General features: G+C 47.0%; 1 protein-coding gene across 3 annotated transcripts; it reads right to left on the minus strand.

Moving 5' to 3' along the window:
• Positions 1-1,140: 1,140 nt before the first annotated feature.
• CSNK2A1 (casein kinase 2 alpha 1) lies at positions 1,141-23,545 on the minus strand. 3 transcript variants are annotated; one of them, XM_068207749.1, is made up of 14 exons: positions 23,422-23,545; positions 11,574-11,767; positions 10,446-10,557; positions 9,498-9,599; positions 9,028-9,078; positions 8,281-8,340; positions 7,564-7,647; positions 7,057-7,167; positions 6,140-6,241; positions 5,138-5,238; positions 4,278-4,426; positions 2,927-3,013; positions 2,122-2,274; positions 1,141-1,277 (listed from the first exon to the last, which is right to left on the minus strand). In XM_068207749.1, exons 2-13 carry the CDS (start codon positions 11,672-11,674, stop codon positions 2,159-2,161), a joined length of 1,176 nt encoding a protein of 391 aa, XP_068063850.1. In that variant the 5' UTR covers positions 11,675-11,767; positions 23,422-23,545; the 3' UTR covers positions 1,141-1,277; positions 2,122-2,158. The 3 variants fall into 3 exon arrangements, with proteins under 3 accessions (XP_068063850.1, XP_068063849.1, XP_068063851.1); XM_068207748.1 differs by lacking the exon at positions 1,141-1,277 and having other exon boundaries at positions 1,828-2,274; XM_068207750.1 differs by lacking the exons at positions 1,141-1,277; positions 23,422-23,545 and adding an exon at positions 15,858-16,079 and having other exon boundaries at positions 1,828-2,274.
• Positions 23,546-25,362: the final 1,817 nt, after the last annotated feature.

The following is a 25,362-nucleotide window of genomic DNA, read 5'->3' on the forward strand; positions in this document are numbered from 1 at the left end:
GCTGCCTTGTGCAAGGGCTGGCAGGCACTGGGGCCGTCCACCACTCCCCGTTTCCTCTTCCATTCTTGTCCTTATGCAAACCTCCCTCGCTTGGAATAACAAAAGAACGGGGTAAAATGTCCTGCATAGCTCAGAACCAGTGCAAACAAGCTGTATTTTGTCATACTGGGTGCTTTTACGGTACAGCACATTGAGGTAACAGTCAACACAGTCCAACTTTCACATCACTTTAGGATATAAAAGATTAAGTACAATGGATTTCCACTGGATGAAGGCATGGAGGAGAAAGCTATCCTGGTGTATGTGAAAAACCTCATCGCCCTGCTGGCAATCCTAACAGAAAGGAGCAGTGTTCCATGTCCCATAAATCAGTTTAATCCAGCCCACATGCTCCATCCTAAAATTAACTAGGCAACGTGGAAGCGCAAGTCCATCCCCTCCGCAGAAGAGACGAGGGATGGGTGCCTGGGACAAGCAGGAGCTGCAGGCCAAGGCGTCAGCACCCGCTGAGGAAGGCGAAGATCACTCAGTGTCCACGGGAACAACTGCTGCAATGGCTCTGGGATGAGAGCACTGAGAGGGACAGGTGCCATTGTGCCTGCAGCCACACCAGCCGAGCCAGCCTAGCATTAGGTGACTGAAAACAAGTCACAGAAATCCAGTGAGTTGCAACAGGCAAACAACTAATAATTGGTTCATCATCTCAATTCCCCACCATCATGGCTGAGACAGAAGAGGAAGGTTTTTTGTTATGGCAAAAGATCCTTCTCCCAGGAGATACTTTGGCTTTGTGACATCTGTGTAAGGCTTCTCTGCACTGCTCCCCATGGGTGTGACAGGGACATGGCCTGCCCAGGGCACATGTGGCTGTCACCACTCCTGTGTCAGTGTATGACCACCCCAGGGAGGCCTCTACACAGGGAACTTAAATCTAACCTCGATAAATAAAACCAAATGTTTATTTACACCAAAGAATTCCAACACTGGATCTTTCACATATGAAGGACAAAGTATATATACACAGCAAGGGGTAGCAGGGCTGTAACAAGGGTGCTTTTCCGTTGTCAATGGTAATATTTGTCCACAATTACTGATCTACCATTTCAGTTTAAGTTAACGTCTCCTGGCTCCTTCCTCTCAGTGCATATTTACAAGACTGTGAGGTAACTGGTATTCTCACCACATGGCACGTGAGGGAGGGGATGGTGGGTGAAGATGTGGGATCGGACTTGGCGCAGTCTGATTTTTCCAGCTTTAAGTAGCCACCAGCTTGAAACCTATAGAAACAATTTAAAAACAATATACCCAATAACAAATTAATTCCAGAGATCCAAGCCAAGCAACGGCTGGAAGAACCCTCCACGAGAAAGGGGCTGATCAGAGCAGGGCTTACTCTACAGAAGCACCTGTCTCAGGAGGTGCCAAGGACTCCAACTGGATCAGTAACTTCATTTTTAAGACTAAAATTACATGCAAGGGGTGAGTTAGCATTCTGGTTGACTCCTAAGGAGACATTATCCAATCCAATTAGGGTTTTGGACACTATCTGCACTTACTCCTTTTAAGCTTATCCCACCTCTCCCTACTGGAATTGTCTCCTCAGTGTACCCTGGCTGGGACGTATGCAGGACATGGGGTTTAAGTGAGTGGTACTTTAAGAATCCCCTCCCCTGCTTCATGAAGACTTGGTTTGGTAGTCTCTGGAGAACAGCACAATCCCCCAAGGCTTGTGGAGGAATAATGGTGGGAACATGAAGAGAAGAGATTTCCAGCAGGATGCAAGAGCTTGGAAATGCTGTTGATTCATCTTTGTTATTACATGAAGAGTTGTTTTGTTTGTTTGTTTGTTTGTTTTGGGGGGGAGGAGTGGGGGGGGAAAAGAAAAACTGTCCAAGAAGTATTCCATCTGTAGGTATTTTCAGGGAATCCCCTGAGTTACGAAAAGTTCAAGTAAAAAAAGAAAAATCAGCCTATAATAATTTTGTATATAATGACTGAACTACTATAAATCCACAAGCAACAGTTCAGACACGGTGTCTCCAAAGCGTTCATCCCCTCCCTTCCCCTGCCAGGCACGAGCTGCGTCCTGAGGAGAGGTGGAGGGGGAAACCTCTTCCCCACCTGACTCAGCTCAGGCAGCAGGAGACAGAGCCCGTCACTACTGCTGGGCGCCCGCAGCAGCTGGAACCGGCATCCCCAGGGTGGTGGTGGCAGAGATGACGGGTGAGCCTGCTAGAGGTCCAAGGGGTGAAGGTGTTGGCACTGAAGAAATCCCTGGAAGAGACACAGGTAAGCAGAAATTAGAGTAAGAACAGCACACTGCTATCCAGGACAGCTTCTGAAGTCAAGTGGGAGCTTTGTGGGTCAGTTAAGTTTTCAGAGCTGCCAAAATAATTAAAGAGATAAAGTATCTGTCACTCTTCTCTGAAGCTCTGGGAAGGGCACACATTTGCACACCCCTGAGTGTCACTGATGGGCAGAGATGTGGCAGGATCACAGAATGGTTTGGGTTGAAAAGGTAACCTTAAAGCTCCTCTTGTTCCAACTCCCCTGCCATGGGCAGGGACACCTTCCACTAGACCAGGCTGCCCCAAGCCCCGTTCAACCTGGCCCGTAAACAATTCCAGGGATCTGACAGCCACAGCTTCTCTGGGCAGCCAGTGCCAGTGGACTGTCCTTCAAGCTGCTGCCAGAAAATCAACTGCAAAGAACTTCTTAAATGAGACCAGAAAAACAGGTCAGGCTGCCCAAGGCCTTACTTATCAGACTCTCCCACCTGCTTTGCAGCTCTCCTTGCCCTTGTCCCCAGTCCTGGGAGATGACCCAACACCTGCCTGCTGAACTCTCCCTGCTGGGTCCTCCCACCCACCCCACACATACAAATGCTTTAGCACACCAAGCACCAAGGCGAGTTGACAGAACTGACCTGACATCATGCTCGCACTGCTGACAGGAGTGCTGCCACCCGGCATGTTGGACGAGCCCATCCGAGCCTGGTCTTTCACAATGGGGTCTAGGAAGAGCACACTACCAGTAAGTGCTGTGTTGCCAGAGAGCTGCTGAGGCACACAAACTGCCTGTGGCCTCTGTGCTCAGCCAGTCCTGGCACTCTGCCTGTGTCAAATAACATCAACCATCATCTACTGAAATACAGGTATTTTCCACCAACTCCAGTGGGAAGCACTCAAGAAGGTACCAAGGTCATGGGATATCAGGGAAAATCAGCTAAATTATGTCATTTGGGGTTCAGCATAACTGTCTGACAGGAAAACACAAAGGATATTATGTCAGAGTCGATCTTTCTGTTCTAAGCAGAAACTACAGAAAGCCAAACCCAGAATATGGGTGCAGCAAGCAGAATGATTATCACTGATTACAATCATGTGTCAGGTCTCTACACACATCTTACATCTCTGTGAGCTGTCAGGTGTGTCACTAGAACCTGTCTTCCATGAGATGATCACAACTTACTAACTCTTTATTTTCAGCTGCATGTAAATAAAGCTCACACCTGAACAGGGATAGCCTCTTCCTGCCTCCAAGGCCTCCTGTGTCAGACAAGAGAATTCCAAACTTTGCTGAGCTCAGCACTACATGTATCTTTTTGTGGACACAAGTTAATGAACTGTTTGTCCAGCTCTCACATTCCAAGCTATTGGCTTCTCTACTGCTCATACTTGCAAAACTTTTCCCTGGGATTTTTGTAACAGGCATAACAGATCAACAGTCTGTTAATTACAGGGGTCCCTTCAGCAGCAGCTAAAAAAAACCCAAAACCAAACCACCTGAGCAAATATTAACATTATGCATTGTTGCAGCTGCTTCAAACCCCTAGATATCAATCTGTGAAAAAGAGCAACCATTTAAAAGCATTTACTAGTGAAAGTAAAATTTTTGCTTGCAAAATCAAGACCTGAATATAGCAGTAGCTAAGCAATTTAGCAATAGAAGGAGTAAAACCGCCTGTTTAATCAACAAACCAGAGTTCTCTGGGTTTATCCAAACACAGGAATCCATGCACACCTGCAGAAAGCAACCCCAAATCACGTGGTTTAGGTGACTTGATATTACTTGCTGATTCATGGGCCCAACACAGGCACCCAACACTGATTCCTTGACTGGTGGAGGTGGCACACAGAGACCAGCAGCCTCAGCTCCTGCACAATTATTTGCAGACCAGGCTTATCATCGTTGCCATTCTCAGTTCCCATCTGCACAAGCCATGGGAACAGAGATTTCCCAGAGGCAGAACTCTCAGGACAGCAGCTGATACTTACAGAAGTAGGGGTGTTCCATGGCTTCTCTCGCTGTGAGTCGTGACTGGTGATCATATCGCAGCAGCTTGTCTAAGAAATCCAGAGCTTCTGGACTCACCAGATGTTGGTTCTCACTGTGGACAAAGCGCTCCCATCGCTTACGGGAGTGTCTGCAGGAAAACAGACCCCAATCAGGCCAGGCAGGGGACATTGATGCCAAAACTCACTTTCTTAAGGAGCAAAAACTGTGACAGATGTCCAGCCTTGAAGGAGGCCGCTGCACTGTGCAGCAGCCGCAGGACTGAGACATTCCAGAACGTGAAGCAGTGTCACTGTGTCTCCACGTGGTGGCACAGCAGTCACAGCCCCAGCACAGCCACCTCGGCCACCACAGTCCCTGCACCGCCCCGCCATGACCCCAGACAGCAGCAGGACTAACGCTCAGAATGGATTACAGCCCTAAAATTGCAGGTTCTGTCATCTCTTATGCACCCAACATGAGTTCCTTTAAATTTAGTCCCACTATGAGGGGGGAAAAAACCATATAAATTCCATCTTTAGCAGCACCTGACTTTCTGCACTTTAATGCTGAGAAACACCATTTTGTTTTTTTCCCTCCAGACTGAAGAGAGCATTTGCCCTTCATGCTTTCTGCTCCAGTAATTCCTTTATTGCCTGAATGACATTTAAAAATCTTTCCTCAGGTCCATTTCCATATAAAGGGCTACAGGAAGCACTGGCAAAAGGGACCAAAGGCACAAAGTCTCAATTCTCCAGAATCCTGGCTCTGATTTCTCCCACAAATTTTTGTTCATTTCAAGGTCTGCTGACAAAGCTGTAACTGTCTGGGTCGACCAAAGAGACTCCAGACCTCGGCTCACCTGCCCAAAATGTCATTGAAACGTGGATCCAGCTCAATGTTGTATTTGTCAATGTAGTCATACAGATCTTCTGTCCCCAGAACCTTGGCTATCCTCACCAGCTGGGAACAAACACAAAAACAAGTCACTACTGTGAAGGTATGATAATACCAGAGCCTGCATGAAGACAGAGCAGCACATTCCCGTGGGAGCTGGAACCTGATCCCAGCAGTATGAATCAGAAGCCACAGCATCAGCCTGTGGCTCTGGCTTCCCCAGCCACACAGTCCCAGGCATCAGGAACATGCCTCCACTCACAGCTGGAGCTCAGTACCCCAAGGCAGCCAGGAGGGAGCCACAGACCCTAAAATCTCAAAAACCTGAGACCTTGCAACACTACTTTCCTTAGTAGCATGAAAATATTCAAAACCAACAGAAGGGATGGCAAGAATAACTGGTCAAAAAAGCAGAAACTCTGGATCTTGCATGTGAAAGGTGAAGCACCACTCCAGAGAGCTCCAGAAAAAAGGCTTGAGAATAGAAGATCCTGGTTCCAGAATATTTGCATGGCAGTCACATGCTGAGCATGTGATAAAGGTTTAAAAATAAATAAAATTTGGCCTAAAGGCAACACATAAAAGATTTCAGAATCTGTATAAACCTGTACCAAATTCAGTTTCTATACAGAGTGGGGGGAGAGTGAATAGTTACAGGGGCTTTCCACATAACATAACCTCAGGAATAGTCAAACTATGTACTAGAACACACCAGCCTTAATATAACTATTTCTACAGCTTTTCCCAGACACCTACTGAGGAGCTCCTAAGTACAAAGCTCTATAAATCCATTTCTATTTAATTGGTTACATAATCTTGCACACTTGAGAAAAGGACTGGGGCTTCAAACTGAGCTAAGAAGCCATTAGAGAAAGGCTTAAAAATTCTCTGGATGACTCGATAGCAGCCTAAGCAGGAAACCTTCATGGTGCTAAGAGAACAGACATTGTACATGACCAGCTCTCACCTGATCATAGTTGTCATGGCCATGGAAAAATGGCTCCTTTCGGAATATCATACTAGCCAACATGCAACCCAAGCTCCACATATCCAGACTGTAATCATACATCTGTACAAAACCAGAAGGACAATTCAATTTCTAATGAATAAAGCAGAACAGACCTCCAAAACTAATAGGGTTCCCCCCTCCCCGACAAGGTGATATGAACACAGCCATGTCATGCTGGAAACAAACTGAACTATCTTCGTGTATCTTCATCCCTAAACCACTGTTCAGCTCAGTGTTCCAGTTACTCAAACTGGGATACAGCAATTAGCAGGACAGCAGGTATCCTAATTCCATCCCTGTCTGCCAGGATATTAAAGATCAGAGCTTTCTTCTATTTTCACTGCAGACTCCAATGTTATAAACCACTGAGAAACGTGCTGGGAAAGGAAGACTTGCAACAAACAACGAAAGGTGTGGACTCCCCAGGGTCCATGGGCAGGTGAGGATGTGCCTTTTTCCAGAACCAGCATGGTCTGAAAGTCACTAGGAACACTGTGATTTCCATAATGCAAACTGCCATCAGATATGGGGATGCTTTTAAAGCTTAATTTAGAAGTTCATGCAGTACTTGCTGTTCCCACAGGGGCTTTGTTTCATTCCTGTACCTTACTGCAAACACAGCCTTGCTAAAAAAATATTTAACATTTGTATTCCAAGATCCATAATGATAGTTCTGCAGCTCTTCCTCAGGTCCTGAGACTACTAATTTTTTTTTCTTTCATTCAGTGGCTTTATGGCCACTGCTTTATGCCATACATTTTGGAACAGACTGTCTTTAGCTTCAACTCTCTAGACATCTGAATTTTGGGTTTATTACCTTGAAATGGTACTGACTTTCCATATCAAAGTCAGTAAGAAGTCCTGGTAATTCTTACCTGATAATCTACAAGAAGTTCAGGTCCTTTGAAATATCTGGAAGCCACTCTGACATTGTACTCTTGGCCGGGGTGATAGAATTCAGCCAAACCCCAGTCTATTAGTCTAAGCTAAAAATGGTAGAAAACAAAGAAAAAAGGCTCAAGGGATGCTCCAGCTTACCATTGGCTGAATGACACTAGTGAATTTAGTATGAAGTTAATTTATAAGTCTTCCATTTTCAATTAATTTGATCAGAGTGTCTGGTTACATGTTCTCCCCAAAGCCATATCACCAAGCAGTCTAAATAAAATACCTCTCCTTACAACCCTGCCTGTGGGTCACATGTGACCAAGTAAAGCCTCAAAAAGCAGCACAATATTCTCATTTTACATTTGTCCACACCATGAGAGCAGAGTCCCCCTCAAAGAGGTCTGCTAGTACCTCTAGAGGAGTACCCAAAAGGGATCCCAGTTTGCCAAGAGAAAAGCAGGAACCCTCCCTGCCCCCCAGCCACCCCACACTACCTTTCTGTGCTCATGGTCAATCATGACATTGTGAGGTTTGACATCTCTGTGCATGATTCCCATGCTATGGCAGTAATCTAGAGCCTGCAGGTGAAAGGAAACAGATGCTGGAGTCACAAGAATGTGTCAAGTTAACCATATTCAAAAATATTTCCACACATATCAAGACTAAATAGATGACAGGACTGTCCAGTGTTAGATCCTGGACTAGACTCACGGATCACAGAAAATGCTGCTAGAGCACCCTCCCAAAAGGAGGTACCAGCAACACAAGTGTCTTGACTTTACTTTGTGTGCTTCCTCATAAAAATCGGAATTTCAGAGTCTCTAAGAGCATAGTTACTAGGCACTAATGATCACACAAGCCCCCTTTCTCCAGACTCCTAAGGAGAAATTACTTAGTTCAGAAGAATGGATGAAGACATTTGACTCACATTATGCCTGAGCACAAACCCAGCCAGTGACAGCTCACTGTTTTCTTTTTTCAGAGGCTACATGTACTCCTAATTTAGGATTTTAAGGCATCTCAATGTACCAAAACACTGAAAAATAGACAGTGACTTGATATTTTTCTGCCCAATTCTTCCATGGACTGACTCTTTCCTTCCCTTGGTTATATGATGTCACTATCATCAGTGACATGAGAACCATCTCTACAGGATTAGCTGAGAGCAAATCATAGAAATAAACCAACAAAACAGCAGAACACCAACTTACCTTCAAAATCTCATACATGTAGAATCGAATATCATAATCTGTTAATGTCTGGTATAATTGCTGTGGGACACAAACACATCATGTCAGTGTTCAACATCCAAAAATCCCCTGTTCTGGGCTGCTGGCATTCTCCAAACCCATTTGAAGGTTTAGTCCAAGTTTCTCAAATTACTCTGATCCCACACCTGACTCTGATCAGTCTGGTCCTCTCCCTTTGCAAATCCCATACATAGTTTACTTCCAGCTCTGCTCAGACAGCATATCCTGGTTCCTGTCACTATCTCCCTCTGGTTGTACCCACCCAGCACAAGCATGTTGGATGGCATTGCACAGCCTTTCTTCTTCTGAGGCAGGTCAGTATGAAAGGACAATGAAACATTTAAATCCCCATTCCCAGAAGCATGGAAGGCCACAGAAACAGCTGTCCACATTTAAAGTGGTTCCAATAAATAGCTCTACACATAAAAGCCAAATGCCTCAAAAAGACAGGCACTGACGGGCCACAAGATAACAGATTCATTTGCTCCCTAGGTTAAATACCTCTTGGAATCTGCATTCTCATCTTGTAACTTTTGTGGCAAAATGGTACTGATGGGCTAATTACAAACTTCTGTCCCAACTGCATTTACCTTTAAAAGAATTTTTTATGCTGGAAGGAAACACCTGTCCTAACTACTTTCCCTTCCCCAGAAAGACAGTACGAGTGATTTTCAAACACAAAACAAGAAGTCACATCCCACACTGTACCTTAAAGTCTGTGTTGTTTACATGTTCAAAAACCAGAGCGGGTGTTCGAGACTGGAACAGAAAAAAAAAGCATTCAGCCATGTTAAGTTATGTTTCCACTTAGGATAATGAATTGCATCTTTTTTTTCTACTAAAACTGCACAAATCCCTCTGCCTTGGACATATTTATGATTCCCCTCAGACACAGACAGCAGAGCCTCAGCCCACAGCCTCCAGCAGCACTGTTTGCACAGCGAATTAACTTCTCTCAGCTCACTGGTATCTCTTCCTCACAGAGTGAGGGGCTGGAGGGACCTGTGGGGGAAGGGCCCTCTAAAAGAAGTTTATCAGATTAAGAGCTGATCTGATCAGTCAATTCAAAAGCAGGATTTAAGAGCAGCGGAAAACAAAAAGCCAGGTCAGAGCTGAAATCAAACAGAGCAACTTCACCCATAACCCCAGTGCACCCCTTGGGTTTCTCCCTTACTCACCACAGGATCTTTTACTATATCTGCAAGGGTGATTATATTGGGACCGCCTCGCAAGTTCTCTAAGATCTTGATTTCACGCTTGATTTTCTTCTTTTTAACAGGCTGAAGAATAAAAATCCAAAGTGCAAGATAAAGCCCTGCAGTAAAGTGAGGCTAATAGCTCAACACCCAGATGACAACACCCAGGTGACTGCAGATCAGCAAAATACATTGAAACCTTTGCAATTTCACCTGAGTATGCATCACACCATTAAGGGCTCAAATATCTGCTGTCTCCTTTCTAACCACACAACCCTGACAGCTACAGACAATAATTCCAAGTGAAGGAGAGGAAGGAAGATGGGATTTTTTTTTAAAAAGCTCTCTGAACATAATCTGATAGGTCAAGAGGAAATGGCCTCAAGTAATGCCAGGAAAAAATTTCTTCACAGAAAGGGTTGTCAATCCCTGGAACAGGCTGCTCCAGTGGTGAGGACATCATCCTTGAATAGATTTAAAAGACTTGATGATCATTGAGTGCTTTTCCAACCCAAACAGTTCTGTGACACTCCAAGAGTTCTTAACTGGCATGTGGCAAATGTTTAACTATGCGAAGTCCATGGGCTATTGGAGGGTCACTAAATGAAGGCCAAGGCCATGACAGCCTGCCAGGAGACCGGCATTTAGAGAAGCTGAGAATTTTGTAGTCAGCTGCTGAAATGTTGCTTAGCTCCAAGTAAAAAGGTGAGGAACATCAGGGCTTCTTTAAGACAGAGCCTAATTCCTTACAGGCAGAGATCTGACTTAAGTGTGGTGCTTATATCAGGAGGCTCAAAACAATGGCCTGTTTCACTGAGTGAGCTCCAAAGCCAGGCTTTAAGGATTTCAGTTTCAGAACATCAAAAAGCCCTTTCTGGCCTCCCGATCACCTCAAGACAGATTTTATCTTTTGCCCAATCCCCAGCTCACCTTGAGAATTTTAACAACTACTTTTTCGTTATTTGTAATGTTGATGGCTTCAAATACTTCACTGTATTTGCCTCGGCCTAATTTTCGAACTAGCTGGTAGTCATCTTGATTTCTGTGGAGAGAAAAGGTTAGAGTTCCAAAGGGCTCATCATTTCCATCACAATTTATAAACTGCTCCTTAACACTCAATCACTGCCTCACTTCACAGACAAAAGGGATTAAATAGTGCCTTCCAACTCCTGAACTGGATGAATTAAGAACTAGGAAAGAAACAGGGAGTATCTATTTGCCCAAGAGATTCAAGCCAAAAGTATGGATTGAAAGCCCAACTATGTATTTCAGCATTAGCAAACTTGAACTATCCCTTCTCTATATATTTGGAAGATCCATTTTTCCTTGTATAATGCTGGTAAAATTCAAAAAAGCCAGTACAAGGAAAAACCTAAGTGCAAGGCTGTTTAAAAACAGTCTGGGCACAAAGCAGCACTTATGCTCAGATGACTGTGTACATTCCAGAAACTGGGAACTGCACAGCTGAGGGCAGAACTCTGTCTGAGCCCTCCATATCCCAGCAGGAACGCAGAGGTATGAAGCTGCCACCACTGCTGTCTGATTCTGGGACACTTTAGTCATGAGCTCAATTTAGACACCTCCCTCCTTCAAAGAGAAGCAGCCATGTCTTTTCCAGACACTTGCAGAGAGATGAGCAACAAGTCATAAAACAGCATGTACCTACTTAAGTCTGTGGAGTTTCTTCACTTATCCAAGTCAGCAGCAACTTCAGTTTGAAAGTCTTTTCATTTCTTTTCAGTCCTGCACCCAGGACTGTTTGGATTGTTTCAGATATGGATTTTCTTCCCTCTGAAAGGGGATGTTTCTCGACTACCTGGCAAAACTTCTTCAAACTTTTAAGGAAGCTGCTATAAATGTTCTTTCACAAATGGGAATTTAAAAGTTTGATAAGAAACATTTTTCTGAAGAGAAGTTGTGATCCTTTCCCTTGCCATCTGCCAAGAAGCGTGAAAAAGCCTCACGCAGCACAGTTGCCTGAACTCCCCAAGTACCACTACACAGGATCCACAGGGATTGATCCTGGTGCAGGGACATCCAGAAGCAGCCCAGACTTACCCCCACTCAACAACGTGAGACTCATAGTCCCAGTACTCCCGGGGTCTGTGTGTGTTCACATCCGTGTAAACTCTGGCCCTGCTCGGCACGGGTCCCGACATATCAGACAGCTTGGCAGGCGGAAGTGAGATGTGAAATCAGAGGCGACCTGGTCTGCAGTGCTGACAGAGGAGAAAGGCCTCAGATTCCTCCACCTGAAGACAGAGCAGAAACCAGAGGTTAAATTCTCAAGGTACTTCAAAAGTATTTAAGTTAATCATTAAAAGCTGCTGCAAAGAGGAGGCTGGAGCCTGCCCAGTCGCAAGCCTGGGATTTCCTGAAAGCCATTTGTCTGCTCTCCCTCACACAGGACTGGCCCCTAGCAAACCCACCCCCTGACCTGGTAATTTTCAGCACCTTGTTTCCAGCTGCTGGTTGTAGAGCTAACTTTCCAAAATGAAAGAATGCCATGTGCTCTGTATCTGCACACAGATCCCCTCCTTTTGACTCCAGACTGAAAGCAACAGCCACAGACTGCAATCTCACCCCCATCACAAGTCTTGGGCCATCCAATGTAACAAAATCAATTCTGCTGGGATGGAAACCAGCTTTAGTCACAACCTCCTACAGCCAAAGCATTAAATCTGACTGTCCAAAAGACAGCAGCATCTGTATTGGATTATGATGCTTTATTCAAACAAGGGTCTGAGATGTTCCTTTGCATTCTGCTTGCCTAAAGTACCTTCAATCCTTCCCTCTTTCCAATACAATTTTTGCATAGGTTCTGATAAGTTTTATCAGTATTGAGACTGGTCAAAAGCACTCAAAAGAAAGTTACTGTATGTCAGAGACAAACACTGTATCTTTATCCTGTATGTCTGAATACTTTATCATCCAAATCTGAATATTCAGGACAGCAGTAACTCACTACAGTTTTGTATCTATATTGTCCTACCCAAGATATATGTGGTGCATTTACATGTCTCAAATCTTTCACAAGGGGAAGTTAACACCCTTTTAGATGTTTAAATACAAGAATCCCTTTGTCAGCTTTCAAAATAACTTACAAGAAAGGGAGCTATATTGGAGCAGGGAAGAGCGTTGTTTGGTGTGCAGCAGCACGTGGCAGGGCCTTACAGCCCCACCTATGTGCTCAGTGGGCAACACTGTTATCTAAACTAAAATACTTATTTGCTATGCCAATCTTATCCCTTCACAGAAAATGGGCAACTGCCAGACTGCAGAAGGAAGTAACAGCCCCATTAATCACACATTAATGAGAAAGACCTAGAAATCTGCTCAGAGCAGTTTGCTTAAGCTACTAGGACATGTCACAACAGAAGAAAACTCTAGAAGCAAAATCCTGCTCTACAGGCAAAGTCCTGCTGTTTATCTGAGGTCTGCAGCACTCCTGTGGGGACCCAGCAAGACCCACTGGCTGTGAAGATGGCAGAGGACCTGGGGGATGCAGGTCTGATGTCCTTCCCCGTGTCACACAACCTGACCAGCAGGTCCTGCTTCCAGAGGCAGAAGTGCATGCAAGGACTCTCTGACATGGACAAAGCCTCCTTAGGTGGGATAGAGCTCAGCACCGGGATATTTTTTGACTTACTGACACACAAATGGTGTTGGTGGCAGCTTCAGGTAGACAGGGTTGCAGTAATCCAGTCCACCAAAGGGCAAACAGGGGACACAGCATTATCCCAAAATCCACTACGGAAGGGTGACTGAGGCCTTAGACCAATAAAAGCAGGATGGGGCACTTCAGCCGTGTGTCCAGCTAATGGAAGAATATGAAGTATTCCTCAAAATATAGTAAGTCTGTTCCTGGATAAAATGCTAGTTCTCTCACAAAATACAATTTCAGAAGATGAGGCAGCAATCATCTACGACCTCAAAGCATTTATGTGGCATGACTCAGACACTTAGAAATTAGATGTCCCCAGGCATTACTAGAGCATGCAAGTTTACTAGAACAGTTTAGTACAGTGAAATTTATTAGATTTCAAAGTCCAATCACTGTGTTTGTGCTTCTTCTCACTCCCTGTACTTCTGGCAGGAGATGCACTGGCCCATTTCCTCTGCCCAATACTCCTTGTGAAGGAATTAACTGAACTTATACATGTCTCAGATGACTTAGCAATTTTAATTTTTAAGCACAATCCAGTATAAATAAAGCACACGTGACTGCTCCCCTCACCCAGCTTAGCAAGATCAGTTTCAGCACAAAAAAAAAAGAAAAATCAATCACATTATCTAAAGATAGATCAAATTTCACAGTGGCTATTTTTTGTCACGTAGCTCTAGCCTAGCTCAAGCAGCACATTGTAAGAGGCTGCTCAGAGAAGGGCTTTTTCAGGAAATCATCAACTGCAGCTTCTAAGAATGGCACACAATGTCTATTTACAAGGGTAGGTATTATTGTCTACTATTCTTTACACAGGAAGGGGAGAGAATCTGCAGAGATAACTAAAATTTAAAGCAAACAGAGTTACAGACATACACAAACTTACCCTGCCTGAAAGCTGCTCACTCTCTGCTCAAAACTGCCAAGGAATTTTTATAGATTTTTGCCTTCAGTGCCCCTGGAGGGGGATTATTTTGCAGTGGATCCAAGCTCTTTGGCAGAAGGGAATGACACAAATAAGGACAGATAATGGGGACAGGTGTTGACATGCAAGCATCAGTTGAGCTTGCAGTTTTTAAAGCAGAAAAATCTACAGTATGAGCAGCAATTGCACCTAGAAAAGTGCCATGAGCTTGCTATAAAAGATTAGTTCTGTTTCTGCAGAATCCAAACAGAATGTTGTCATTTATTAATTCCTGCCCTGATGACAGAATCATAGAACAATTTACATTGGGAGAGTCTGCTCAACATCATCTAATCAAAGTAGATGTGGCGAGATCAGGGTCCAGTGTAGCCTTGAGCATCTCCAAAAACAACATTAAAATTTTAATTTCTCTGGTAGAGAAGTGTTTAACTAGGAAACAAACACGAGCTTTTAGGCAATGTACCAGAGGTCACAAAGAGAGGAAGACAAAGCTCCCAACCACAGTCTGACACGCTGTTCACTGCCAAGGCCTGCCTGTGCAAGGACACAGAGCAGGGCTTCTCAATCAACCCCTGTGGTGACACCTCTTGGACAGATATCACCCCAAAGGGCTCACATGACAGCTACAGCAAAGGAACACCACGCCAAAGTTTCACTGTTGGCTTCTCCCACACAGGCCCATCTTCAAAAATGCTGTTGGAGTATTAACAAACTGATAATTAGCTGATTTCTTACACAGCAGCCTTATCAAGAGGAACCCTGCTCATCCCAGACAAGAACAGAGCCAAACACAGCTCCTGTCCTGCTGACAGACTCCAGGGGAGTACCCAGAGCCCCAGCCCAGAGACAAATAATTGTGCTGCCACCATATAGGAATTTTTTAATTGGAAGGCCTATTTATTAAAAAAGATCAGTCCTTGAAAGTTTGAATTCTTCTAACAGTAGCCTGTTTTCTGAACAGCTTGGCAAACTTAGACATTTTCTGCCTAAAGTTCAATAAAATGGTAAAAAGATGTGCAATGTTCTCTTTGACTCTGATTTTTAAAACATTTTAATCTAAACCAGTTACAAACCCCCTCATTTTTAAAAAGGGCTGTTATCATCCTTACAATGCACTCTAATTCTAAGGGTGACCATGCCCCCATAGAGAATTTGATATTTTGTGAAGGATCCATACTTCCAGCACCTACTCCAATTAGTACAGGAATTTCCTACACCCTCTGTCCTTCCAGATGCATGCACTCAGAGCAAGTAGCAACAAAACACAGCTAAGAAATCCATGCAGATTAGTTTCTGAGAAACACACCTACTTTGCCTCTAGTAAAATTTGCTTTTTTTTTTTAGTCCAGAATAACTGAGATACCGGAATGATTTTTTTCTCCTTTTAAATGGAAATGTTCTTACTCATTCAGAACTTAAAACCTATGAAGTTGCCCCAGTATGATGCAGCACTTATACAGGCTCCCAGTGAGCTGAAAGCCAAGAGCTTCTCAGAAGACTGGAGTCCCAAGGAACTCGCAAGTGCTATCCAAGTGATGACCTCTGTGGATAAGGTCTGGAGTATAAATAATGTACCCAAGAACACAAACACCGCTTGACACTGGCTTCCCTGTGGATTGCTGTTAACAGCATGCCTTGCCCTCAGTGTGAACACTATACTGCCAGGAAGATCCAAGTTCATCCAGAGAGAGTGGAGTGAACCCAGAAAACCTTGTTCAACACCACATAAACCTGGTTATTCCCGATGACCCACCTGAACTCCGCTTCAGTGAGCCCGCAGCAGTCCCAACGGAGTAAAACAGGCCCTGAACTGCAGCAAGCTGAACTCGAGGAGCCAAGAAAACATTTCCGTAGCTTTACGAATTCCAGACAAGCTCACCTTCCTCTCGAGGACAACGCAAAGTGGACAGATCGGCCAAACAGGTCTAGAGACTTTCCTCTCACTTTTACTTTCCCCACGTAAGCTCATTACAGTGGCGATTGTGCCAGCCTAAGACTGTAAACAGGCTGAGACAGCAGCGGGTTTGTTGTGAGAGAAGAAAAGCTCTGTCAGTGGAGAAGAGCAGAATTACAGTGCAGAGTCTGGAATCGAAAGGTTATTCCCCTTCTTTTATCTACAACTGCAAGCAAGATGTAACCTTTCATAGCTGAAAGCTTAAACCCAGCCTCTAAAATCATGAGTGTAAAATGTGATTTGGTAAGGTGAGCAAGAATTACAATTATCAGATAAAATTGTTGTTGATTTCCTTCACATAGCCCTGTAATGCTCCCAGGGAAGTGCGCTTGCTCCTTCAGAGTTTGGAGAATACCTAATACTGGAGAAACAATGAAATTAAAAAATCAAGACATGTCTAAATATTACAGTACTGCCTGCTGACAGTCAACATCAATCAATACCCAGCTTACCTTTAAAAGAAATAATAGTAATAAACTTGATTAAAAATATGCTCTATCTCACAAAAGAAACCTGTTTTGTGTGTTCTCATGATGCTGAAACTTCAACAATACAAGTACGGAACAAATGACCTCCTGAAGTCCCTTGCAACCTATATTTTTCTATGATTTTACAGCTAAAATAGAAACAAGCCTGGATTAACAAAATTGACATTTTATATCCTTTCCTGAAGATCATTTCCCTGCTAAAGGGACAACATCGACAGAAAAGTAGATTTTAAAATCTGAGTTAAAAAAAAAAAGCATAGGTTTGAAATCAAACTTTTCTCTGGGTATTGTTTTGGAACAGCACAGTCTGATTTAACTGCATTTTCCACCAAAATTATTTTCCAGATTTCTTTTAAATAGCTGGTTGTGTCCAACTGTAGAGAAATAACAAATGATAATGTAATGACCTCAACATTCCCTTAAAAAAGAAACATGAACTGTTGTGTTCAATTCAAAACAAGACATGGCCAGTCTGTAGGGAAAGCAGTTGACAGGTTTAGTTATATTCTAAGAAATATCATGGAGTAATTCTGCACTAGAAACATCCTAAATTTAGATTGGCTCTTCCTACATCAGCTCCTCTGATTCCTCTCTGAATTCCTCACGATTCCTGCCAATGAAGAAGTCATCCTCTGTAATGAGGATCACAATCTACATGGAAACCACAGGAATGGTTTTACTGTAACTCCATGGTTTATTATACTCTTCACAGTCTTGGGGAAAACTTCAATGTCCCACTTTCCCAACTCGGAAAGCAGCGTGTAACATGTCTGTCACCCTCCAGGATGCCCTGGCAGTGGCTCTGGTGCCACACACTCTCCTGGCAGAAGGTCTGTCATGGCTTTGTCTTCCTGTTTGTTCAGACTTCTAACAGCTGAATTTTAGCAGAGCTCACATGAACCCTCTATGGGACTCCAGCATCTCAGCCTGGTTGGACATCTATCCTTTGCCAAATATCAGTGCTGGCAACAGCACATGGACCTGGGGCAGAACACTGGGATCACCTCCAGCAGCAGTGACAGGAACGCTGCTCACTCCATCTCTAAGGGACTCTATGCAGAATGGACAATTTCCCAAGATCATGAACACTATTATTTTCAGAGCTAAGTTACACAAAGACCCCAAAGCTGACCTTGGATGAGGCCATGTAGCTGCAGAGGGCAGCAACATCAGCAAGACACTCAAGCCCCAGCAGCCGAGCGCAGGCTCTGCCTCTTTCCCATGCCTGCAGCTTCCCCTAACACCACTCCCAGCACCCATAAACCCAGCGGATATCCTCTCGGCCAGTGCCAAGGACTCCTGACACCACCCAATAAAAATGGCTGCAATATAACCAGGCACTGCCAAACTAACTTGTCAGTACACACACACCAAACAGAAACCAACGACAAAACTCTTCTGCTTGCACCTCTTCCCCAAACTGACAGTTCAGGCTGAGCAGGGAGTACAGGAAAGGCGAGGGGATTTTCTTTGGAGGAATATCCCTTCAGGTCTGCCCTAAAGCCAAAGCAATACTTCAACAGGAAGCAGTTCATTTTTCTTTCAAGAATACTAACAAAACTAAATCTCCTACTGCTGGAGCTTTGGACAGTATTCCAGTTACCAAAACTACAGTTTCTGAGACCCCAGCAACACCAGGGAACTCTTCCTGGAGGCTCACAAAGGGGAATGTTTCAGCAGCACTATGGGCTGACATCAGGTTCCACTGGCAGCATCCTCTGGAAAGTTCTACCTCCCTAGTTGCTGCTAAGTGACACAGTTGTTTTCCTCATTAATTAGTAGGCACAGAGTACTGCCGGGACAATCATTCAGCTGATTTGACTCCTATGGTTCATGTACAGAGAGGGATTTAGGCAGAATCCAGAAAACTGACCTGTACCAACCATCTGTAAAAGTTATAGTTTTAATTGATCTGATCATGCAATTCCTAGAGGCAAGAACAATTACCAGAGTGAAAGGATAAACCAGAGGACACTGCCTGTAACCATTTCTTCAGGAAATCCCTGTGATCAGCTGTTCCATGGAGCAGGCAATGCATCACAAACCACCTCCAACCCTCAGCCAGCATTGAGCAGGCTCACCAAGAGGCACCCGGTGCAAACCCCTGCCAGCAAGTGAAGTTCTGACATAATTCTCTAAAAATTTATCATTATTAACACAAGATTAAACTACCTACCACCATTCCAAGAATCAAATGGAAAAAAAACCCAGCTATTAAACTCCAGCAATCGGCACTCTCTTTCACAACTTACAAGCCCCCAGTAAAGCCATTGTGCCAAAACTTGTAACTTAATTTGTAAGCTCAGATGAAATTAATCTAGATGCTGCAGAATGAGCAAAAAGCCCTCTTTTTCCTTCTGGAGTACAACCAAGCATGGAAGAAAGGCTGGAATTCAACAGCACACTGGTAACAGATAGAGAAACCTGTGAAAAAGGCTGCAAGAGAAGGAACACTGCAGGAGCTCTTGCTTTTCTAGACTGGAAATTAATTTGTTGTGCGCGTCCACGCTCATCCATTTTCTGAACACTAAAAATAAAGACTTTCTGACAACTCACATGCACATGTGCAAATATGCTCTGAGAAAATGTCTTCTCCAAAGGCTTTGGTAACAACAGGGAGAGGCACCTTTTTGGCTCCCGGGACGCACAAGAGGATTTGGGGCCACTTCTTCCCACCACAGGAAGACCTTTCCCACCCAGGGAAAGCAAGTTCTGGCATGTAATTCTGTATTAGCACGCTGGATTCTCCCTGAACTTGGCTTAATTAAAAGAGGACTAATTTAGCCTTTGGTTGTTCCAGAAGGTGCAAGGGCAGAGCCTGCTTCTCTGCAAAAACAGAGTGAGTAACTTTAATTTTCTAGGTCTGCTGTTAACACTTCAGACTATCCAATGGGAAACCTGCAGCCAAACTCTTGCCTTGACTCAAAACTGTTTTCCATCTAGCACACAATTTATTCACCACTCACATTAAGTAAACTGCCATAATATGATGCAGTCATTACACAGGCAGGAACTGGACAGCCTGCTTTAGAAACCACCTCCCTGTAAATGGTAGTATTAATTAAAAAATAGAACTCAGTAAGGAGGACATAACCTAAATCTCAGAACTCAACTCTGTGGAAAATTAAAATTATTGAAGTTGTAACCTTCCAAATGTGAGTCTGTGGTGGTACCAAGTCCTCAAAGAACTCCAAGCTTCCCTTCTGCTCTTCAGCCTCTCAAAGCAGCAGTTTGAAATGGGTAATAAAACCATTTGTCCAGAACGGTGTGAAAACAGGAGCAGATGAGACTTGGGCCAGGCTCATGTTGCTGCTTCTCTACTGGACTCTTAACCAGAAAATATCCATGAACCACTGATCCCATGACCACATCAACAATCCCACTTCTCATCAATCTTTCCTACCAATATGAAAGTTTGGCACCTTGATGGAAAAAGGGGCCAAAAAACAGCTTGAAAAAACACTTTACATTCAGCAGCAGCACTAACACCAGCTCAAAAAGCTGCAGCCTCCTCTTCCAAGCAGTTTTTTCAGGTTCAAAGGAGAACTCCCTTTCTCCAATTACATTCTGTAAATTCCAGGGAAGTCAGCTCTTGGAAGCCCCTGGAAGGAGATATCCAAGTTTAGAAAAATTATCCAAGAGCTGTCTTGCAACAAATGTTTGTAACCAGACTAAGTCAAGGCAGTATCTCCCAATCTTAAAATCTCCTTGGTTTTTTTTTGTTTTTTTTTTTCTCTCAAGACCCTTAAAGGACAATAAGACCTAAAGTGGCAACAATCTCATGCACAGAGTTCTAAAACAGATATCTTAATGTAAGCAATTCCATAATGGAGGAACAGTGGAGGTGACAGGTTTGGTAACCCAGAAATAAATCCCTGCCTCTTCAGAAATATGACACGAAATTAATCACACCACCACAATGTCACCCATTTGCTTCTCCTGTCTTCCTTTCCCTTATTTCTCAGAGGACATGAGGAAAGACAAAATTAGTTCTGTAAGGAGAAAATGGAGAAGAACTGAAATGGAAGTGTAAGGACACCCACCATTTAATAAAACTGGGAAAAGTTGGATACATGTCCCTTTCATCAGAGCAGAAAGTTTCTTTCTCTACAACTCCACAAATCTATAACCACCTTTCAACATCCTATATACCCTGAGATTCCTACTTCCAACACATTCCATGCTGATGAACTTAATCTGCATTACTTGAAAATGCCCCAAACACCAAACACTAAGTCTTTCCATGTCTCACCTTCAGGAAATGGTATTTTACCAGGTCAATTCCCAATCCCAAGTTTGCATCTTCATTCTCACATCTCACCAGCTTTTTTCAAGCAAACAAGTACCATTAACAGCCCCTGCACAAACCTCAACAACCTTAATGTCAAGCAACACTCCATGATCCAATTTCCTCCACATTTGCTAGAACCTACTGCCAGTTTTAACATCACTTTTCCAAAGAACTATATTCCTAACATCCAACAATCCTCACTTTCCCTCCATCTATGAGCCCATGAGCCCTGCCAAACCAAGAAAACCTGCTCTGACCCTCCCACTTGGAAGTGTCTGATTTCTCCTCCAACATCTACCTCTCACCACAATTGCCCTTGCTCTGTGCCTCATCCCCTCACCCAGGCACATCACCCAGCTCTTCAGCTGCATGAGTTTTTGCTTCTTTGCTGCAGAAGACTACGTTCCAAGACTATGTTCCCTTCCTCAACCCTGTTTCAACTCCCCACAGGCAGCAGCTGACTGGCCAAGCTCTCTGCTCTCAGGGCAGGACATGTACACCCAACTCAACCACCACTCACACCGGGAACAAGAAGACAGCAAATTTCACTAACAACAGAAATTTATTACCAGGTATTGACATAAACCACTAGAGAAAGGCGAAATAATGGAAACTTCTCCCCATTGGCAAGATGAAAGGAAAGGATCACTGCCCAGCACCAAAGATGGACATTCTTCACGCTCAAGGAAAGGTCTGGACCTTTACAATTAGAATTTACCTTCCCTGTCTGGAGTCATCCAAAGAGAACAGGGATTACAGCCACAAGGCACAGGCAGAACTCCTGAGTGCAGAGCACTGCCTGCCCTGTACCTGGGATCAGACATCCCAATCCCAATTTTCGTCTTCCAGTTACAGACACGGTGTGTGTATCCACAGAACCTGTGCTATAGCAACTGGAACAACCCTAGTCCTAGTTTTAGGGCTAATTAAGGAACTGATAAAGCGTCACACTTTCCCAAAATCTTGCCTTGAGTCTTCCCAAACTTAGTCTCTCCTCTCCTAGCAGAAACTTTGCCCTTTTCTACATCACACCGAATCAGCAACCACATCATGAGCGATTCCTCTGTCCCAGCTGATGATGCACCCAGAATCCATGCTGGATTCACATCCAACACCCAGGCTGGCTGGCAGGATGGCACAAGCCCCAACTCTGAGTCTGAGTAATTTGAGCAATTCTGTTTCAGAAAAGAGAGTGTGTTCAAAGAACAAAGAAACCACTCCCAGCCCCAAGCAGAAATGCCGGGTGCCCACTTGCTTTCCTCTGAACAGCTGCCACTGTGCCCAGTTCCCTCTGGCAGGGGCTCTTCCGGCCCATTTGTGGAGTGCACCCAGGACTGAGCTTCCATGAGGAGCCAGGTGAGCACATGGCACAACTCTCCCCAGGGATATGTGCCCAGTTTCACAGCCTGGCACCAGGGTCAGTGCAAGAGCAGCTCCCCAAGGCCCCAGCCCAGGGTCAGGCTTGAGCAACACAAATCCAAATCATGAGAGACACCTCTCAGGGGTACTAGGGCTGGAAGTGACCCACAAAGAACATCAAGTCCAACTCCTGGCCCCGCACAGGACACACCAGCAATCCCACCTTGTCCAAATGCTCCTTGAACTCTGTCAGGCTTGGGGCCGTTACCACTGCTCTGGGGAGCTTGTTTCAGTCTCCATCCACCCTCTGGGTGAAAAACCTTTTCCTAATATCCAACCTAAACCACCTGCAGACAGCTCCATGTCATTCCCCCAGGTCCTGCAACCGATCACCAGAGACCACAGATCAGTGCTTGCCCCTCCACTTTGCTTGAATATTCACAATCCAAACTTTATTGGTTTTACCCAAAGCCCTCAGTAAGAATTAAGTGATCTGACACACATGGGGTTCCACAATCTTATCTGACCCCTCTCTTACAAACCACATTTTACCAACACACACACTGCTCCCGGTCCCAAGGCACAATTAACTAAATTACAGCGGAGGCAAGACTGACCACCGCTGCTTCCACAGACTGGTACGGAAAGCCGTGAGAACGACCTTCCCCTCCACCCAGAAAGGCCCAGAACGGAGTCCCTGCGCAGCCGGGGGTGGCAGCGAGCACTAACAGGCCTTTCCGTGCCCCTCCGCATCTCCCCGCTTCTCCGGGCAGGGCGGGGAAGAGGCAAGATCGAGCAATTTAGGTAAATAACACCGACATGGCCCGAACGTGCGAGCTGGGAGAGCTGGGGGAGGGGACGGCTCCCGCTCCGCGGGGCTCTGCCCTTCCTGCGCGGCCGAGGGCGGCCTCGCACCGGGCTGGGGGCAGCGGGGCGGCCCCTGCCCAGCCCCTGCCCGCTCCCCCCGGGGACTCGGAGCCCCTCCGAGGGCAGGAGGCGGCGGGCCGTGCCCTTTCCGCCGCACCGGATCCGCCCGCTCTGCCCGATCCCCCTCAACGCCGCCGCGGCCCCGCTCTCCTGAGGGGCAGCCGCGGCCCCCCGGCCCACACCGCGCCCGCGGCGGGGGGGCGGAGGAGCTCGGAAGGCGCAGCAGCGCCTCCCCCCCGCCGCCCGCTCCGCCCGCCACCGCCGCGGGGCCCCGCTTGGGCGCCGGAGCCGCCGGTACCTGGCGCGGCCGCTACCGCCGCCGCCGCCGCCGCACACAGACAATATGGCGGAGGCACAAGGCTCGGCCGCCGCCGCAGGGACCAGAGCGAGGCGCGCCGGAAACGGAAACCGCGCGAGCCCCGCCACGGCGCCGCGGGGGCGTGCGCAGGGAAGGGTGGAGCTCGCCGCGGGGGGCTATGGGAGTTGTAGTCCGTGATGGTGGCGGCCGTGTGCGAAGGGCGCGGGTTTGTTCCCTCTCCGTGTCCAGGTGTGTCCCCGTGAACCGCGGGAAGGTGGCGGGGTCCGTGTCGGCCTCTGCAGCGCCGGCGGGAGGCCCGACCGTGAGCAGTGGCCGCTTGGGCCCAGCCCCTCTGTGGGGCTGTGTGTAGGACCCGCCGCCAGGGGGCGACTGTGGCCCGCGGAGGTGCCCCGGTGCCGGCGGTGCCCCGGTACCGGCGCTGCCCTCGGCCCCTCCATCGGCTCCAGCAGCGGTCCTTCCCCCGGTCTTTCCCACGCCCTTCCAGGGTTCTGTCCTGGCCCTTCCACAGCCCTGTCCCCGCCGTTCTTCAGCCCTTCTCTGGCCCTTCTATCAGCCCTTTCCCGGCCCTTCCACCGGCCCAGCCCCGGCCCTCCCAGAGCCCGGGGCCGCCGCAGATCGGTGGGGTCCCGCCCGGTGTGTGGGGTCTCGGGCGCTGTTCATGGAAGGAGTTTATCCCTCTACTGAGCCAGCAGCCAGGCCAGCAACCAGGCCAAGACTTGACCTAGTCCAGCGCCCCGTGACCTTCTCTCCCTGCCTTTCACCTTTTTAGCCCAATTTCTTGCCGTGCAGCCCAGGACATCCCTTTTTCCCCAAAGGACTGGCCAGAGCGAATGGTCTACCGACCCGTCTGGCGCAGGCTGAGCTTGGGGAGACCTCGAGGTGGGAGAAAAAGCATCCAGGTTCAGCCTGAGGACGAGCAGGAGCCTGGGCTCATGGCACACTCGGACCAGGGCTAGCTGGGGACATGCAGCTCTGGTCACTGTCCTCCCACCATGTCGAGCTGTGAGCCAGCCTGGAGGGGAGGGGGTTGTGCTGAGCTATGTCTGCACCCCTTTGACCACCCCCAGATCTCCCCATGCCCTTCAGAAGGGAGCCAGCCTGGCCCCCCCTCACCTCGACCTCATGGAAAGCTGAGCACGGCCAGGCTTCACCCCACTTCCCTCCCGGTGTGGGAGTCTCCCCCAGGGGAGGCCGCTGGCCCAAAGCTCGCAGCCCCTCACCCCGGGTCACTCCCATTAGGTAAAGGAGCAGCTCGTCCTGGCGGGGGTATCTCCCTCTCGCGCTTTCCTTGTATTGTACGGGCCTGGGTCATCGAGGAAATCTTACAGGTCCTTCTGCTGCCGAGTGGTCACGGGGGAAGCCCGGCCCCCTTCCCCCCATTGTCAGCGGCCGGGCCGTATCCTCGCTCCAAGCCCCGGCCCCTAAAAATAGCTCTTTGTCAGGCGATTGTTCCGACACCTTCGCGGCGGCATTGACGTGGGCCGGAGCGGGAGAGCGGTGGGGTAGGTGGAGGGGAAGGGCTGGAGGTCCCCCCTGGGACCACTCTGAGGATTTGCCGCTGATAACGGCCCCTGTTGTGGGGAAATGGGCTCCCGGCGCGGGGCACGGTGCCGAAGGCCTTCCCGTGCCGCTGCTGCCCGCTGGTCACCTCTGCCCCAGCTGCCCCAGCCCGGCTGCCAGCCCCGCGCCCCACACCGCCCTGGGTCACCAAGCGGGAGAAGTGTCTTCCCAGGGCACGGGGGGGATGGAGCCCGCCCAAGACCCCAGTTCAGATCCTGCAGGGTGGGGTCCAGCCCTGCCCCCCCCAACCAGCTCCCTTGGGGTATCCCTGCCCTGCTCACCCCCTTGGAGCCAGGGCAGGCAGGGGCAGCCCTGGGGGCGTGGGGCTGCTGGTGTGTGGGTAGGCCACATTTTGGAGGG

Source organism: Anomalospiza imberbis, chromosome 17 (genome assembly GCF_031753505.1).
Source record: "Anomalospiza imberbis isolate Cuckoo-Finch-1a 21T00152 chromosome 17, ASM3175350v1, whole genome shotgun sequence".
NCBI lineage: Eukaryota > Metazoa > Chordata > Aves > Passeriformes > Viduidae > Anomalospiza > Anomalospiza imberbis.